The sequence below is a fragment of the Embiotoca jacksoni genome, unplaced genomic scaffold (genome assembly GCF_022577435.1).
Source record: "Embiotoca jacksoni isolate LCO1_2020_lvr unplaced genomic scaffold, fEmbJac1.0.p SCAF_9, whole genome shotgun sequence".
In the NCBI taxonomy this organism is placed as follows: Eukaryota; Metazoa; Chordata; class Actinopteri; family Embiotocidae; genus Embiotoca; species Embiotoca jacksoni.
This window is the reverse complement of record NW_027185447.1, coordinates 14,120,835-14,138,880: the sequence shown is the minus strand read 5'-3', so window position 1 is coordinate 14,138,880 and position 18,046 is coordinate 14,120,835. Positions and strand designations below refer to the sequence as shown.

The 18,046-nt window shown below is 41.1% G+C and overlaps 1 protein-coding gene across 4 annotated transcripts in view; it reads left to right on the top strand.

The window, feature by feature from the left end:
- Window positions 1-18,046, top strand: part of LOC138193178 (uncharacterized) — a 41,170-nt gene that overhangs the window by 17,832 nt on the left and 5,292 nt on the right. Inside the window, exons 1-8 of one of the 4 annotated variants that reach the window (XM_069141047.1) lie at window positions 6,836-7,070; window positions 9,339-9,546; window positions 10,893-10,947; window positions 11,122-11,212; window positions 11,339-11,778; window positions 12,229-12,393; window positions 13,173-13,334; window positions 15,603-15,740. In XM_069141047.1, coding sequence (XP_068997148.1) covers window positions 9,419-9,546; window positions 10,893-10,947; window positions 11,122-11,212; window positions 11,339-11,778; window positions 12,229-12,393; window positions 13,173-13,334; window positions 15,603-15,740 — 1,179 coding nt within the window. In that variant the 5' untranslated portion in view covers window positions 6,836-7,070; window positions 9,339-9,418. Of the gene's footprint in view, window positions 1-6,835; window positions 7,071-9,338; window positions 9,547-10,892; window positions 10,948-11,121; window positions 11,213-11,338; window positions 11,779-12,228; window positions 12,394-13,172; window positions 13,335-15,602; window positions 15,741-18,046 lie in introns of those variants that run through there. The other 3 variants (XM_069141048.1, XM_069141049.1, XM_069141046.1) reach the window with 3 other exon arrangements.

Genomic DNA, 18,046 nt, shown 5'->3' with positions numbered 1-18,046 from the left:
TTTTTTTCCTACGACACACATACATAATGCATGTGTGGTATTTTGATTTCATTTGATTCTCTGTCGCTGCATGCATGTGTTTGTGCGTGCGTGCGTGTCTGTGTGTATTTCTTGCTTTTCCCAAACTGCAGCGTTAAAAAGCAAGCTGCGCTCACAGGAGAACCATCATTAAAGTAATGAGCAGGAAGTTAGCACCGAAGTCCACCATAAACTGAGAGTTAGAGATGGAGAGTGGGAAAGAGGGAGGGCGAGAGATCCCCAATCCCATAAGGATAAATCTTAAATCCTGAATGTTGCTTCTGACTCATTCTGGTTAATTAAGTCGAGTCAAGTGAGAGGAAAATGGGGTCTTGCCTTCCCTGAGTCTGTAGGATCAGCACTATACTGTATTTGCGGCTTATGAAGTCTCTCACTGGAACTGTCCTCTGTGCAATCAGAAAGCAGCGATAGAACAAATTGTATTCGGTCTATTCCTCCTATTTTTATTAGCTTGACCCACTCAGCCTTTTTATACAGGGAAAATCTCTCACACACACTTCCCATCAGGTCTGTGTCGTAGACATCACGAGTTAATGCTCCCATTCAGCATTGGCTTTCAGGCTCCGTATGCTAACATATTCATTTATCACACTTTATCATTCAGCCCCCATTTATGGAGGATGCTATTTGCTCTGCACATCCTGCACTCAGCAGTTAAAATACACACACATCCGCCCCGAAACTCAAAGAAATCTGTTGAGCAACCTTTGGGATTTTCTTTGTTGTATTGTGGTGAAAAGATTTCGCCATGCGACAGAGTATGAGGCAAACAGCTGAAATGCCAAAACCGTGTGTAACTCTAAAAATAAAACAACGCAAGGGTTGCCATTTCAGAACATCACAGGCGCTCGATCGGGTGTGGAACAGATAAAACAAACAGTTCTTTATACCCAACAGCAACCAGAGTGGAGCTGCCAACTGTCCTCTGCTGAGAATAGAAAAGAGTGGATTTTATAAATGTCTGTCTATTTAACAGTTCTTACTAAGTGCCCCTAAGATTATGAATCTTTTTTCCACTACACATAGTCATGACAGAAATAAACATGGCAGACAAGCAAAGAGGGTCTTTGAATGGGCCAAAAATAGCCTCACAATCACATTACATATTCAACTGCAGTCATAATATAGGCTACAGCCTATAATTTATTTAGATACAGATTACATAATACTGTATGATGAGGTAGTACAAAAGACAGATTTAAAAATATTACTCTTTTATGCATTCCTAACTTAAAATTTTGTTCTGTGATGCATTAAATTGATATTTAATGCCATCCCAGCATTAAGGATAAAGATTAAGGCTTACATTATTCTATATTTTTGTAACTGTCAGCAAATTCCAGGAAAAGTCTAAGACCATCCATACGTAGTCCGTCCCTATTCTGAGAATTCTTTTAGAAGGGGGGTTTAGTTTCTTGCTTTTCGGTAGTTTCCCAAGACAGTCGAGGACCCTGTGTTGTTCAAACAGCGCTTTGTTGGGGACTATTTTTCAACCACAGATTAATGCACATTTGGTGCTCTTGTGAGTGTTTACCGCAATAAGTGGATGAATGTCGACATGACTCAAATACAGTGGCTGTATACGTGCAACACTAAGAATTACTGGTGTGTTTTAGATAGATTTTGGACAATGGAGGTTTACGGCACAGAGAAAGAAACTGGTTCAGGCTTTGTTACACAGAAAATACCTGACTAACTTTTAGTTCATAAGATTGGTTGACAATACAAAATATATAGAATATCACTGGGCATAGGCCTGTCCCAATTATAGCATATTAGCCTGATTGCAAATATTTGAGCTGACTGTATTTATAGGCATAATTGTTTGAATCATTTTCGTTCATGTGTATAAAAACAGCTGGATGAAACTAAAAGACATGTCATATTTTTGTCACAATTTCCACCATCTGAGGTTTGACTGTCGCTCCTTCAACGACGTCATTTTATTGTGCCCCGTTTTTTCCGCTATGGTTTAATGGCACGTGAGTGGACAATTAGCGCCACCAACTGTTTATCTCGAGGCACTTAACTTCTAATGTTTGACTGAATCCATTTCGATGAGCATCTATTGACATTAACATAATGGTGCTGCAAAGCCAAACAGCACAGTAACAAAAAATGGCTCTTCTTCTGTGGAACGTGTTTGATTAAAAATATGATTTGGCTTCTCTTATAATAGTGGCATAAAAGGAACAGAAACAAAAAATTAAATCATAATAATTACAATTATGTGCATGACAATGAATCTACTAAATCACTTGATCACAGAAGTATTGCGAAATGATCATATTTACATTAATAATCTTAAACTTAATGCATTAAGAAAAGGATGCTGCCAAAAGCTTTTAGCAGACTCCAAATCACATTTACTCTTGCGCATGAGATTTGAACGTTGGTCCAGGACAAATAGCTCAGCAGGTTATATTCACTTGATCTGTTATGTGACCACTTGCATCAGGTCACTCTGGGATAGGCATTAAATTGCAAACGGAGTTTCCAAGTGCCTGTACAAGGTCTAAGTCCTCGGTGTGTGTGGCTTAGCGATAGGCATTGCTGATGGCAAAAATGTCAGAGGGTTAAGCTGTACACCGCCCCAACACACACACACACACACATGCACACACACACACACGCACACACGCACACACGCTGGCTCTGCCTCCCACTCTCTCTCTCTTTTTTTACTTCTCTGCCTCCCCATCAGTTCATGTTGTTATGCACAGTGCGGCGGAGTCCCGCGGGGCTGGAGATTGCCATGGACATGATGTGATTTCTCATCTCCTCTCAGCTGTAATGTGCTGTACTACAGGCCTCTGATGAACTTGACTCGCAATGTTTGGAAGACATGTTGTCCTCTACACTCTGCTCTTTCTTTCCATCACCACCATTTATTTCCGTCCATCACAGATTATGTGTGCATGGATGACCTTTCTTCAGATAGCGTGATTGGTTGATTTGGACGTGGGGTGTAAAGAGGGACGACTGTTTTACAACTTGGCGCTGAAGTGACTGAAAATATATTTCATATCGCCCGGTGAGGATTGTTGGTCTGTAACAGATGTCTTGGTTTATTGAGTAAGAGCAGTGCTTTGCACTCCCTCACACACAAACATACGCACACTCTGCAACCCACATATTTCAGAGGCTCACTCCATTGTCGTCGCTGATAACAATCACTTAGTTGGATTTGTCCTATGTGATGACAGAGACTGAAAGCGGCGCTCAGGATCATGACAGGGACATATCGGCCCGGTGAATGTCTGGTTGCAATTAGGAAAATTGCATGGATGCTCGCTTTGTTAATCCAACGTGGAAGGGGAAAAGTCGTTTTTTTAGGGAGTCTTTATGTGATAAGTGCAGGCATCTTCATCTCAGAGACACAAGAGACACTGACCAGATAAGTGTGAGGATGAATTGGAAGAAGTGGGCTGTAGAGACAATGTAGTGACAACACCCGAAAAATATATACACACTTGTGGCATATACACCATGTGATGTGACCACACTGCAGCAGAGAGAAAAATAAACTCCTTTGTCAATTTTTTAAAACACTATAAATGTAGTGGTCGCTGCAAATTAGAGTTCTGAGAAACAGGTTTTCATTTTGGTGGATCTCTAATGCATCGACCCTCTCTGTAAATACATAGTAGAAGGTGCCAATGTCACCCATTAAAAAAAGAGGATTTTATCTCTTATCCATAATGCTATTTTGCCATGCAGATAGTCTCAGTATAATGTGCTGAGGTTTTGAGATATCCATCTGAAAAGTCTCCCACCGCCGTAATGCAAACAACACAATGGAAGTTAAAACTACAGCATGTCATTTTAGAAACTACAGCTTCACTGTCAACACTTTTCGTTGTCAATATGTCTCAGGTTGTAAATAGTTTTAGATAAAGCTATGTAAAACTATGCCTTTGGGTTATATAAGAGAGTCACTTTGGTAGCTTTAGTATACAATCATGCTCTAGGTTTCTGGAACAACAGTTTCCATAGTGGGCAATAAAGTGAAGTATGTTATTGTCAACCAGTAAGTTGGTTTGCTCTGGATGACAACAACCAACATTTTAAGTCTATATTTGTTTACATTTTGGTAAATTGGAATCATTAAATGCTAACCAAGTTAGCTATTAGCAATTCCTGATTGCATTGTACCCACAGGTGTATAGACAGCAGACAACTTTGATACTAACGACAACATGATGATTTTCAGGCAAGTTCTGGAGTGTCTATGTTTTTAGAAGATTTATGGATGTTTGTTTGTGATGTGCATCGAAAATAAAGATGAAACTGTAAGTCATACTGAATCTAAAATTGGTGTATCATGCAGCCTCTGCCTTTGTAGTTCTGCGCATTAATGAAAAGGTTAATTTCACTCCTGGAGGAAATGCTTTGTTTGTGGAGCAAAGACTGTTCAATTTCTCAAACTGACAGTTTATAGAAACAGATACAAAAATAATTATTTTAAAGTTGAGAGTAAGCAAACATCTTCTGAGGATGAATTAAATTGTACCAGTGATATACTGTGTATATACATACTGTATAATGTGGACCTCTGAGTCTGAATATTTCTTTCCCAATGCTCCAAAAGTGGACAGAAAGTGTGTGTGTGCGGGTGTGTTTTCTGTGATTAATAGATTAAGTAGGTTACATGATGTAGAATAAATAATGTACAATACTTCCATATGCTTCCGGGTGGTAACTTCTGTTTTATGAAGTTTTTCCGTCAATTAAGTATATTTTGACAGTACATTTTTTCATAAAGAGGACCTTTGTGTATACAAGAATAAGAGGAGCAGCTGCACAGATTTTTTTTTTTTAATCGAAGATGACTGCAGGGAATCACCTGTGAAATGCTGAGGTTAACCTTAATATTCTTTATACTCAGCCTCCCCAAAGCTGCCCAGTTTCTGCTTCGTACAGCTTGTAGCTCTGCTGGAATTGAAGTCAGGCCTGTTCAGCTGCTCTGCTATTTCAGTAAAATCTTCCCTGCACAGAAAGCTGAACCAACATCTCTTGACTACTGAAAGCATTAACAATTTATAACAACTCATGATGTAATCCACAATGTAAATAGAAATGTAAATGTCATCCCAGAACTGTAACTAAATCAGGTTATGCTTATTTTTAAACCTTAAAAAAGTGTCCCACTTTGGAAGTAGAGCTGCAGTCCAAGAGATCTCAGTGAGGTATTTTTTTCATCAAAAGCACTGTTTGTGAAATAGCTTCTTGTTTATTAATTGTACCTTTAAATATTGAATTAAACAGACAACACATACAAGTACTATTACATCTATTTATTTGCACATGAAAAAAAGCATTATATTTTCAGGAGCTGTTGAATTATGTCACTAGAGAAATGTTGCCATATTTTTTTTAAATCAATCTGAATGTGACAAGGTTGCCTGTCAGAAACCGGTATGATAAATACACTTCTTTAAAAAATGTAATTGTGTTCTGTTAAAGACAAGAGCTGCAAACTAAAGATGTCCTGTAAGCCCCAGCTTGTTTAAAAAAAAATAATTTGTGCACATGAAAACTCAGCTGATTTTCCTGTTCAACAATTTATTTTAAGCACCTGGAAGTAGAATCTATAATTAGCTTTAGTTGAGTAGATAATGCAAAATAACAAGGCTCCAGAGACTGTTAGACCCCAGTTGTACATTTGAGGGTTAAACAGCACGTTGGTTTGACGTTTCATTGCAAAGTGATTGTGTAATCCAAAGATTGCTGTTGGATTTGCTTCCGAAAAATTGAGAATTTAAGGCTCTGTGTGTGTGTGTGTGTGTGTGTGTGTGTGTGTGTGTGTGTGTGTGTGTGTGTGTGTGTGTGTGTGTGTGTGATCTCTGAGACAGGCAGAGGAAACCTTCCACCCTGTGGTTGTGCTGCACCGCTGCATCCTGCTCGCTGCTCTGCCAGTTCTGCTGCCTGCATCCGCCCCTCAGTGTGCCTTTGCAACTCTCACTTTGACCTCATTATCACCATCATTACCATCAGTATTAGTAACTGCACCCTTCATCACCATTGTCACTGACATGTTTATTATAATCACCAGCAGCGGGCATCACTAGGGCTATCACCACCATTGTCATCACTCTCAATATGCTGTTGTTCTCACTGTCATCATTTTACTCATAATGCTCTGAAATGGAGACAGATGCCGGAATAAACATTCTTGCTCCCTGACTGTGTCACTGTTGAGCATGCTGCAGGGGCGTTGTGCGTCGTGCAGAAACTGCCTCTCCTCCTCCTGAGTCTTGTTCACCACTTGTGAGCTTCACATACTGTTAAGTATGCTGCGAGACATGTGCTCCCGTCTTGTGTTGCGTTCGCTGGTAGTTCAGAAACGCACCCCCTTGTATGTGTTTCTCCTCTGAATATTTCAGAAGGGGGCTGACAAAATGCAGGCAGAAACAGACCGCTGATGACCTCCTTCTCATTGCCTCCTTTTTTTTTTTTTTCTTCCTCCCCTCTGTTCGCCTCCTCCCCGCGCTCATCGCACATTCTCCCAGGCTTCCCCGCTATTTCTCTCACTGTCTTCATCTTCCCGCTCTCATCACTCTCTTTTCTCTCTTCTCTCCCCCACGGTTTATCACACCGTTGCCTCCTCGTTCCCCCTTCATGTCTACCTACGTCTCCCCCTGTTTCCCCGCATCTTCTCCCACCTTTCTGTCCTTTCATCCCACTCTTCTGCTCCTGTGTCTGATCACCTCTCTCTCTCTCTCTCTCTCTTACCCTTCCCTTTCATTCACTGTCTCCCTCTCATTTTCCCTCCCTCCGCTGTGATGTACTCTGTCTGCCTGCCTGCCTGTCTCTCTGTTCCATAAAGGGCTGTCTGAGGCCTCTGCTCTGCTAATTCATTCGCTGTGCATAGCCTCACATATCTGCAGGGTCAGGCAGACAGACAGAGAGAGAGGAGGAAAGGAGATCTGGAGGAAGAGAGAGGGAGAGGGACCAAGAAAAGAGGACATGGGAAAAAAAAAGATGCGGTTTTATCTCCAAGAAACAGAAAGCTAGAGCCAGATCCTGTGGTGGTGTATTCCAGAATCTCTCTCTCTCACACACACACACACACACACACACACACACACACACACACACACACACACACACAACATATACAGTTGTACAGCTCGGCATGACCTCTTTCTGCGCAATGCTTGCTTTGTCATTTGGATCCCTGTTGTTCGTTTTTTCCCCCTCTAATCTAATACGTTTACCACATTGCTGACGTTGTCTCTGTTTCAGTCAGGGCAGCTATTGACAACTGGTCCTAATACCAAATATCTGGTGCTGATAGATGGTTCTTGAAAATGAACATATTCTCTGTTCAAGTGACAATTTGTATTTTGTACTTAAGTAGCTCGTTCCACCATCACAGGCAACATATATGTTAACTTAACTTATAATAGATAGATAGATAGATAGATAGATAGATAGATAGATAGATAGATAGATAGATAGATAGATAGATAGATAGATAGATAGATAGATAGATAGATAGATAGATAGATAGATCTTTATTGATCCCACAAGGGGACATTTTTTTCACTACAGCATAAACATGCAAGTTATTATGTAGAGATTAGTTTTTGCTAAATATTTACATCAGTTACTCTGGTAGGTTGAGCTCTGTAACTGTAAAACGAACATTAGCTTGCAAAATTATGACCCAGTTAGACTGTAGCGCGTAAGAGGCAATGTGTAATAGGGTCAAAGGATTTTAATGATAACTTAAGCTAAGAAAATGTTAGACAGTATTTCACAAAATCATCACTGACTATAAAAAAAATACATAATTAAATAACATAAAAAAAAAGTATTAAAAAAAAAGTAATGCCAGTAGTGTTACGATAACTGACCAAATACAGTACACAACTGATACAGTAGTATTAATTCAGTTAATGTTAGCATAAGTAATCGTTTACTACTAATTCTAAAGTACATGAACACTAACTCTAAAACTTATGTTTCTCCATGAACTCCATGTCGTTAAATTTAAGATATTGTTTGCCCTCCTCAAACTCTTTTTTTTTTTACAATTTCTCCCTACAAGTTCTTTTGGACCTCAGCCCTCCAGATGTTTTCTTGCATCTAATTTACACATTTGCTAAGGTTTATCCAATCTAAAACATGAAGATTTAATGGTATATGGCATTTTTTTTTAAACCCCTTGTTTAAAACTAGCTAATTCTGAATTTACAACAAACAACAAATAATCTAAATCCTCCATTTAAAATGTCCCAATACCGCGATGTACTCCACAAAAAGGAAAAGTATAGCAATCAGATATTTCATTTAGTTTAAAGATGTTTGCAGTAAAATATTTGACTAAAATATAAAAACCTAATGGTAAAGCATTGTTTTTTTCATAGTGTTACATTGCCGTAACCTGGAAGATGTGCTTTTACATTTGAACTTTTATATATATTATTTACGTTATACTACACTGCTGGCTTGTTTAGAATAGCTTGATATCTTCAGTTTAATTTAATTCAAACTTGTAATACTTGCAAAAATTTGAGGTGCAGTCCCATTTAAGTAGTGTACCTAAAAAGTAAATATACATCATTATCTCACACCTGGAATTAATACATCTTAACACAGTTGAATCTTGGAAAGTTCTACATTATCTATTCAGATCTACTGTACTTGAAATAGTTTCGTTGTGTAGAGATAATTATATTTGACATGAATGAGAACTGAGTATGTTTGTGGAGTGGGTGGTTGTAGAGAGGTTGTTTACTCTTGTGTCAGAGAGGTAAAAGAACTTTATGTGAAAGTGCTACCTCGTATGTCGTATAACAATTATCACAATCTGCACCACTATTTGAAAAATTAAAAGAACTTGCTGTCAGTGTTTGAGTCTCCTCTGATTGAAGAAAAAGCAAAGCTGTAGCGGCACCGAGTCTGGTCCTTCCGTCAGCGAGGCGCCACTCTTGGGAGCTCAGTTGGTTTTTCCTGCTAAACTGACACAAGAGTGTCTCTGGCTAGTCAAATGAATGTTACGGTATCATTTGATCTTTTTTTAACAACAAAAAGAAAAGAGTGTGATGAAACCGTTTTTGGCATGCTCATACTGGTTGCCTTGTAAGGTGTTCTATTTTCTGTGCATTATTCTCATGAGTCAAAAATAGAAACTGATATGTCAGAAAGAGACAGTGACAAAAAGCCAGAGGCAAACTCACCACACACACACACACACACACTATTTCTCACCTTGCTCAATGCAGCATTTCTTTAGCTTCTTCTTATCTCTCATGTCACTTATATGTTCTTCTCCTCCTGTATCTTTGCAGGTTTTCCTGAGCAGACGGTGTGAGTGGCAGAGTTTGAGCCTGAGTGAAAGTGAGGAAGTGAGCTGCACAGAGTGGGTGTCATGGATGAGAAAGGACCAAGCCCAGAGGACCCTACCTACCAGAACCTGCTGCTCCTGGGAGCCATCGCAGCAGCGTCCGCCTTCGTGGTCACCATCCTCATTGTCCTCGTCTGCGTTGGCTGCCAGAGGTAAGATGGTCACGTGACTTGAAATGGGGAAAAAGTAGGGTGCGGAATGAAATTTGAAGAAAAAAAAAAAAAAAAAAGAGCGCGGTCAGAGTTTTATCATCATTGCTGCCAACTTTCCATGCCCTCCCAGATCACTCTCATCATCCACTCCTTCTTTTATGTGTCTCTACTTCCTCTGAACTCTTCTCCTCCCTTCTCTCTATTCCCTCCATCCATCCTCTCTGTCTCTTTTATCCTCTGCTTTGAGCGGAGTGGCAGTAATGAATGTTAATGGCTGCGAGTGTCAGATCAGATGAAATGATGTTTACAGCACACGGAGGAGACAGGCCAGAGTCAGAGCAGCCTCACGTCACCCCTCTCACGCAAACTCCTCAGCAGGCGAAAGCAATGGGACACCCCACGGTTTAAAGAGGATCAGGCTCTGAGCTGGGCAAGAGCAATGGAACAGCCCATGTCTTTCTTTTTTTTCCAGAACCTTCTGGGACCAATCAGAGGCTGCGCTGTGGCTTTGTTGCCATGGGATACACAGATAAGGATGTAGAGAAATGTCAAGCCAGCTTATGTCATAAAATAAAATAAAACCACATTATTGTTACAATGTAAAGAATAATATATGTTCTCCCCACTGGATGTTGCCAATGTTAAGGAGCTGAGTAGTTCGCCACTTCAAATCCATGTTGTCTTGTACAATTCTTACCACTATTGATTTACCTCTATTGATTTAATAATACACCACTGCACTATGTTTTTTTCAATTCCAAGGTTTACTTGTACAATATCAGTCTAAAAATGACAAAATAATTTCATATGACTTTGAGCCTTCATGCCATTTTTACCTTTCTCCAAGAGTGAGAGAAAAGAGATAGGGGTAGAACAGATCTCACATTCACACCTGCACCTTGGAGCTTTTGTCTTTGTACTTCAACTCGTCACTCTCTCACCATATCAACTGTTCCCTATAGATACAGCCCCCTTCAGGGATCCACAATGATGCGTAGCACATCTCTAACATACATTTGTGTCACAAGACTTAAACCAGAAGATAGTAAAGTAAAGTTGCTTTGAGATTTAGCATAAAGCAGGATAAAAAACATTTGTGTGTGTGTGTGTGTGTGTGTGTTTTCTTAGTCTTATCTTGAAAAGAAATTGCACTGAAGGTCATCATCTGCTTTGGCAAAAACCTGAGTCACGCTCCACTCATTGTTTGACTGGGCTGTTGTTCACCAACCAAGGACTTTTATGCCCCAACCCCACTTGGATGCTGATAGTATCTATCCACTCTGAGTGTGTGTTCTCTTTCTGTCCACCGGCTTCTGATGACCTTCCTCACTTTGATGTTGTGTCAGAAAAAGCAAGAGCAAGCACCCCCCAGCCGGAGAGAAAGGGACATCTGTAAACATGGTAAGACATGCTTTCATTTTACTCTCTGTTTTCCTCCCTCTCCCATGTCTCCATCTATTTTCTGCTCTTTTTCTTCTAATCTTTCTTCCTCAATGGCTGATTGTATATACAGATGCACATGCATGTGTTTGCATGTTTTATGCCTGTGTTAACAAGTCCATATGTGTGTGACAGCAGGGCACACTTCGTCATCCGAAACTGAACTCCATGAGTAAATCTGACACCAGGCTGCATGAGATCAATCGCTTTCCCTGCAATGGAAACTGTAAGTGATGACTAACAGTTCGTATGTGACAATAAATTATATACCACCCGGAGCCGCTCCACTATTTCCATCCTGACCCCTCCATCGCTTTCTTTCTCTCCCTCCTCCTTCCTTCTATCTGCGCAGCTGTTAGCAAGAGCCGTCCGGCCAGTATGGACCTCCTGCTCCTCCACAGTCGGCACTCTCAGACGGACCTGAGGCCCTCCCATGGACGCCAGCTCCCTCAGATCCCCACCAGTCCGCAGGGATCTGTCCAGGGGGGAGGAGGGGAAACAGGAGGAGATGGGGGTGGAGGAGGCGGAGGCGGAGGGGGAGGGGGAGGAGGAGGAGGAGGAGCAGTGGAAGCCAGAGACCACACCTACACCGAAGTGGGCCTGCGCAATAACCCCACCCCGACCCACTACCTGGATGATGGCCTGTATGAAAGTGTAAGTGTCCGGGAAGGTGACACGGGCCCCAAAGCAACCTCTGCTCCACCAACCACATCAGCCAACACTCCGTCTACAATCAGAGCTGCTCAGAGCCCCCCAGCGCACGGCAACGGAGCTCGTAATGGAAACGGGAACGTACGTATATATGCACACAGATTTAAAGTAATAAACTCACAGTGTTGTTCTAAATGTAAAGAACTACGACATTAACTTCTACACATGCTAACCCTTTTGGGACCACAGGAAAGGAAAGCAGTAAGAGCACCTATCAAAGGTGTTGATGTCACACAAAAAATGAAATGTTCTCCAAACAAAAGAAAAAGTATGCGGAGGCAATAAGGGTAACAGCTGTGACAGCTATTCATTTGTTTGTCTATAGATGGAATGCATCGTTGGCTTGTTTACAGGTCTTAAGTACTAGAGCTGCAATTTTACAGTTGAGTGACACTGACTGATCCCGTTTCAGGGTACTTTCCACCAACGTTTTTTGTGTTCTTTGATTTCTGACTGTTATTTGTTTGACATTCTAAAATATTTAGTATTACAAAAAAATATATTTTATTTTCAATGTTATTTTTGTTGCAGGGTGGAAGAGGGAACGGCAGAGGGAACGGCACCATTAATGGGCCGTTGACAGGAAGAGGCAATGGGGCGAGTGGGGTCAACAGGTCCCCTATGTCTTCTGTCAATTCCCTGGTCATTCAAGAACCATCCTTAGCTGAGTATGCTTCCATACGGAAGTTCAGGAAGGTAATTATCATCATACATCTTCATCAAAGTAATTAAGGTGGAAACGTGAAATGAAAGAGGTGATGCTCCCTCATAAAGTATTTTTCGATTCATTTATGTTCAGTTTAGGATGCTGCTCAGCTGTACGTCGCAAAAATTATGTATCACTTCCAGCAAGAACTCCAGCCAGAGCTAATACAGAAGCAAAGATACATCTGTATACCTGTCAAAAAAAACATTAATTACATTTACTAATGTTTTGACATATCTGGAGATTTTTTGATTTGATTTGATAGCATGTATTTGCTGTGTGTACAGGGGTGATGGGTGATGTTAATCTCTCATGTTTTGTGAAAGCCAGTCTCTGAGGGATTGTAATCTGAAAAGGAGCAGTGGGTTTTCACTGATATCATTGCTGGTGGTTAAAAATTATTGTAGCATAATATTTTTACTGGTAGAGGGGGAAGAACACAAAAATGAATAAAGGCTAGTGGAATTAGCCTTAATGCTAATGTAATTATAAGGATTTTGTAGATCCAACTTGTAAAACCTGCATTGTAAGAGTTGATGCTTTACCTTTGGGCCGTCCCACCAAAACTGTACTATACCATACAGCACCCTATATTTGACTTCAAGGGAAATATTTGGAGAGGTCAACTAATATCAACCATGAATGTCCCGTTAATCCTGCTAACACTCTTCTCGCATGCATGAGAAGTTCTAAACACTAATTGTTTTGCTGTGTTATTTGACTGAAAGCTTTTAACGTGATGTTTTCAATGTTGATTCAAAACCCCAAGGTTGACAAGATAAACAAGAAGGAAAATAACGGAGCCGACAGCCAGTCAGACAGCCAATCAAGCGTGAGTGATTCACCCTCTGCTGCTCCTCCTCCACTACATCGCAGTCAGGAGTTTCCGCGCAAACCACTGGAGCCATTTCAAATGCACCCCTTCCCAAAGGTAGAGGAATCACTGGGTCAAATAGTCCCTGTATTAACCTTTTCCATCACATTACCCAACCAGCCAGCTCTTCAAACTGTAATCCTGTCTGTTTTCCACCAGAGGGCACTGTCCACAAACAAACAGCTCTATGCTCGGCTCAGATTTGAGGATCATATCATTTTTGTTACTTGATGTCTTCTTAGTCAGCAAAAATGTTTGAAACAAACATTTTATTGAGATTATTCTCAACCCAACCTTGATAACTCGTGTTTAATGGCTGTGTCTTTTGTTTGAACATTTTAATCACATAATACAGTTCAATATCCCAGCTGGGAAGTATTAATATTCACAAAAGCAACTCTGATAGGAAGACAGAGGAACAATGATCGGCTGGTGATCAGCCTTTCCTGTGGGTTTGCGGTCACAATTGCTTGACAGAGCATAAAACCAGCGACTGTTTGTAATTTAAGGAAACTCTTAAGGTTCTTTGAAACAATTTTGTCTCAGCTGTTGTTGACCTGTACTTTTAATCTGTCCATGCTAAATCCTTGATTGTGTGTGTGTCTGTGTGTCTGTGTGTGTGTGTGTGTGTGTGTGTACGTACGTGCGTGTTTGTGCGTGTCTGTCTCCTGCCCCTTTGCACTGTGCCGCGCAGCGCGGTATTAGAGTAAAGAGTGTAAGGATGGATTATGTAAGAGCTTGGCAGGCTGCCCAGCTGCTGCTTGTCTGTGTGTGTGTGTGTGTGTGTGTGTGTGTGTGTGTGTGTGTGTGTGTGTGTGTCTATTCCTGTTGAATCTACCAGTAGGTCTATCTAGAAACGGCTAACAGGTAGCCAGCAGTCAGTGTGGGGATAATGGAGATAAATATTGTTCACATATTGAAGCCATTTAGTCTGCCGATGCTTCTATTACTCACTCGCACTGCTAAGAGGAACATATAAAAGTTTAATCATGCTCGGTTGTGTGTGCACACCACTACATGTTTTCTAATTGGTTACTAATAGAATTTGACAAGCAGCGAAGATAAAGAGCAGTTACTTGTTCAGCTATTGTTTAAATTTTTCTATTTATCCATGCTCCTTTTGTTTTTTAGAATAGAATCATATATTATATACACATAATAAAATATATGTGTATATGAGTCAGCTGTAACTCGTTATTGAGCATTTTTTTTAAATGTCTTTTTTGTTAAACACCGATTTCTATAGTCTGTCTTCCCTCAAATGTTGCTTAAATAATCTCCAGCAGAAGAATTAAATGAAGGTTATGTTTTGGCAACATCGTCTGGATGTCAGTTGGTCTGCCTGTCTGTCAGCAGGGTATCTTTTAGTGAACAGATTTGTATAAAACCTTGTGGTCACAGAGCACGGAGGAACTGATTAACTTACTTGCTGACAGTTCAAATGCTGAATAGTCATTCCTTGGCACCAGCATAGCACGAGCCATCTAGTAATTTCTGGTTTTGGGGATATGCAGTGCATTTTAAATTAATGAATGAAATAAAACTCTTGTAACAGAAACATATAATGCAATAAGATGCTAGCAGCATCTAATTCAAGTTTAAGGATTGGTCTCAGAGCAGCTTCCTGCCAACAGGACAATTTCCAACATCCAGTCTATCTATGGTGGTGCCATTTTCTGACTGGTTTGTTTTTAACTTCACATGTAAGTTACCTTAGAGTGCAACAAATAAGAAAAAAAATACACATTTTACATTATACAACATACAACATAAATAGATATTGTAGAAATGGAGACATCTATCATTAAAAAAGCCGAGAAGTGACACTTTAGTGTCCATAACCATGTTTTATTAATAATTGTGTAAAGAGCAGTCCCAACCAAGCTCAATAAAAACTGTTCACATTCATCCCTCAGTGCAGGTGTGTCATCCCTGCATGAAATTGTGATGACTGACCTTCATAAAAGCACTCCGTATTTCTCTCCGTGTCACTCTCCCACACAAACACACAAACACACACACACACACACACACACACACACACACACACACACACACACACACACACACAGACACACACACACACACACACACACACACACACACACACACACACACACACACACACACACACACACACGATTCGCCCACATTGTACAACATGGTCACTGTTTACCTGTTAAGCAAGACAAACAAGAAAAAGTCAAAAACAAGCAGTTGGGCCCAACACATGTTTCCATTCATGAAAAAAAAAACACTTTTTAAAAAAAAATTTGATATAATTGTAATACTTGTCTGAGCCCCTAATTTAATTTTGTTTGCCAGGAAGCAGTATTCATGGGCAACGGGGAGCAATACATATGGAAGCCTCCAGAGGATGATGACATCATCACCTTGCACCCACCTCCTCCACTCCGTGGAGAGAATGGACAGGGGCACCCATCGCCCCCTACTGCAAAAGAGGTACGATATGTGTGTGCGTGCGTGCGTGCGTGCGTTTGTGTGTGTGTGTGTGTGTGTGTGTGTGTGTGTGTGTGTGTGTGTGTGTCTGGTAGCTAAGGATCACAAGCAGATGGACAGACAGGTCTCTGATTACTGCTTTGTTTACCGGTGGGGCGCCCGTTCGATTGGGCAAGACGTCATAACAGCGCTGCCCTGTGACCTGCCTGTCCTACTGGGTTTCTGCTTACAGCCAGGGGTTACATTACATCCATCTAGCAACCTCCACCCCCTGCCTAAACTTTGACCCCAATCTCCCAGCCCCCCACTCATCTTTCTTTATCCAACGCACAACCAAGCGGATTGGACATCAGTATTGCCTGCTGTCGATCACCACTCTGCATTCATGGAGCTGCTTGTAAAAAGTTATTTGCATCGTCAGCCAAAGCAGACAGAATGTGATCAGCCTTTACTGGGATGTGGGCTACAAACTGACCGACAGAAATATGATGTATTTATACAGTATATGTATATATGTGGTAGAGCACATCTTGTGGTGAGAGGGGGAAGTTTGCAGTCGCCAATCATGTCACATACCCCACCACATACTCTTCCACATGCAGTAGCTCCACCCCTACTTCACCACTCTCAATCCCCGTTTATTTGCTCTCTGCTCGACAGTTTAATACACCAAAAGAGTTTGGGAACTTTAGTCATGCCGGTAGGGGTTGGGGCAGTCGATCTGAGTAGATGGACGGGTGGTGTGAAATAGATTACTGTCTATTATTAATGTGACTAAATTTCTCTTTTCCATTATCATCTTCATCAGCCTTGGGCCATTTTTCTATGACAGAAACTTTGTTGGTTTATAAGTCTGAATTTTGACAGAGACATTTTTTTTTTATATCGAACAATGATTCCCTTGCTCACTTAAAATATAACCAAAATGGTTTTTTTTTTTTTTTTTTTTTGCGAGTTATGTTATAGTAGTAGAGCAACAGTCCTGGCAAGTTCTAAGCTTTCGGTAAGTTTTTTGTCTGAGCCAGTGTTGATTTATAGAGTTTAGATGCTGTGCTGTATGTGGAGATTAAGGGGTTCTCTCCTGTTTAGCTTCAGTTAAACCCCCCTCTGCAAATCAGAGTGGTACACAGAGCAGCTGGCCTTAGCTACACTCTCTAAATCTCTCCATTTATTTTTCCTTCTTTTCCAAAGTTTTTCTCTCCCTTGCTTGCCGTGTTTTTCCATTCAAGAGTTTGTGGTTGCCCTAACATGCCCATATACTCGGTATCCTCTGGAGTTTGTCAGTTGCAGCCGTCAAAAGGTGTTGAGTTTCGACTCCCGACTAAGTCTCCTCCTCTCTGCTGGCGCTCTCTCGTGCTCTGCTCTCTTTGTGGCTATTAGGAGGCGCTGCCCACCCCAACCAATCACGTTGCATAAAACATGTCTCACGAGGTGAGAATCAACTGCTGGAAGACCATTTGAAAACTCGTGCCATATTTGCTATTCATGAAGTTGATCGCAAACAGATGCATCGCTCATGGTTGTGTTTCCGTACAGAAGGACTGTATACTGAAATTAACTGTGACTTATAGAAGCTGAAGTCAAAGTGAAATAAGAGTTAAAAGTAATGTCAGAAGAAAGATAACAGAAATGACTACAGGGTGAGGGGAGGGGAAAAGAAAACATACAATGCACAGGCTTCCTCAACAGCTGCAGCCCCGTTTTGAAATCCCCATCATCTTGTGACTTCCTTCCTCTGCTGCACAGAGCTGCAGATTCTGTGTGCACACAAATACATACCCTTGCACATACACACACACACACTGCACATTGTCTGCACACACTTACAGCATACGCCAGGGTCTTTGTTTATGCAAAAAGGTCACACAAGAGATTTGTGGTGGCAGGGCATGTGTGTCGCTGAGAGCTGTCAGAGACAGAGGGGGCGAAAGGAAGAGAGATTAACGGATAAAGTCACAGGGGTTTGCACTTAGTTCATTTTATTTCCTCAGCGTAACCAATGTGTATGACATATTATGTAAAGGAACCAACAAAAGTAAAGGTTAGCACACGGAGAGAAATGCCCAGAGGGTGTTGCTCATTGTCTATATGATCTCAGGTTTCATTTTTGTGGGAGCGGAACAAAAACAAGTCTAGTGTGTGTGTGTGTGTGTGTGTGTGTGTGTGTGTGTGTGTGTGTGTCGGGGATAGAGAGAGTTTGCATAGCCAGCGTTTCTCAGGGCCAGTAGAGCAGAGCTGCTGGTCTGGGTGTGAACACGGAAGGTAAACATTACCATGCCCCACAATCCTCTGCTCTTGTGCTCCCCGTG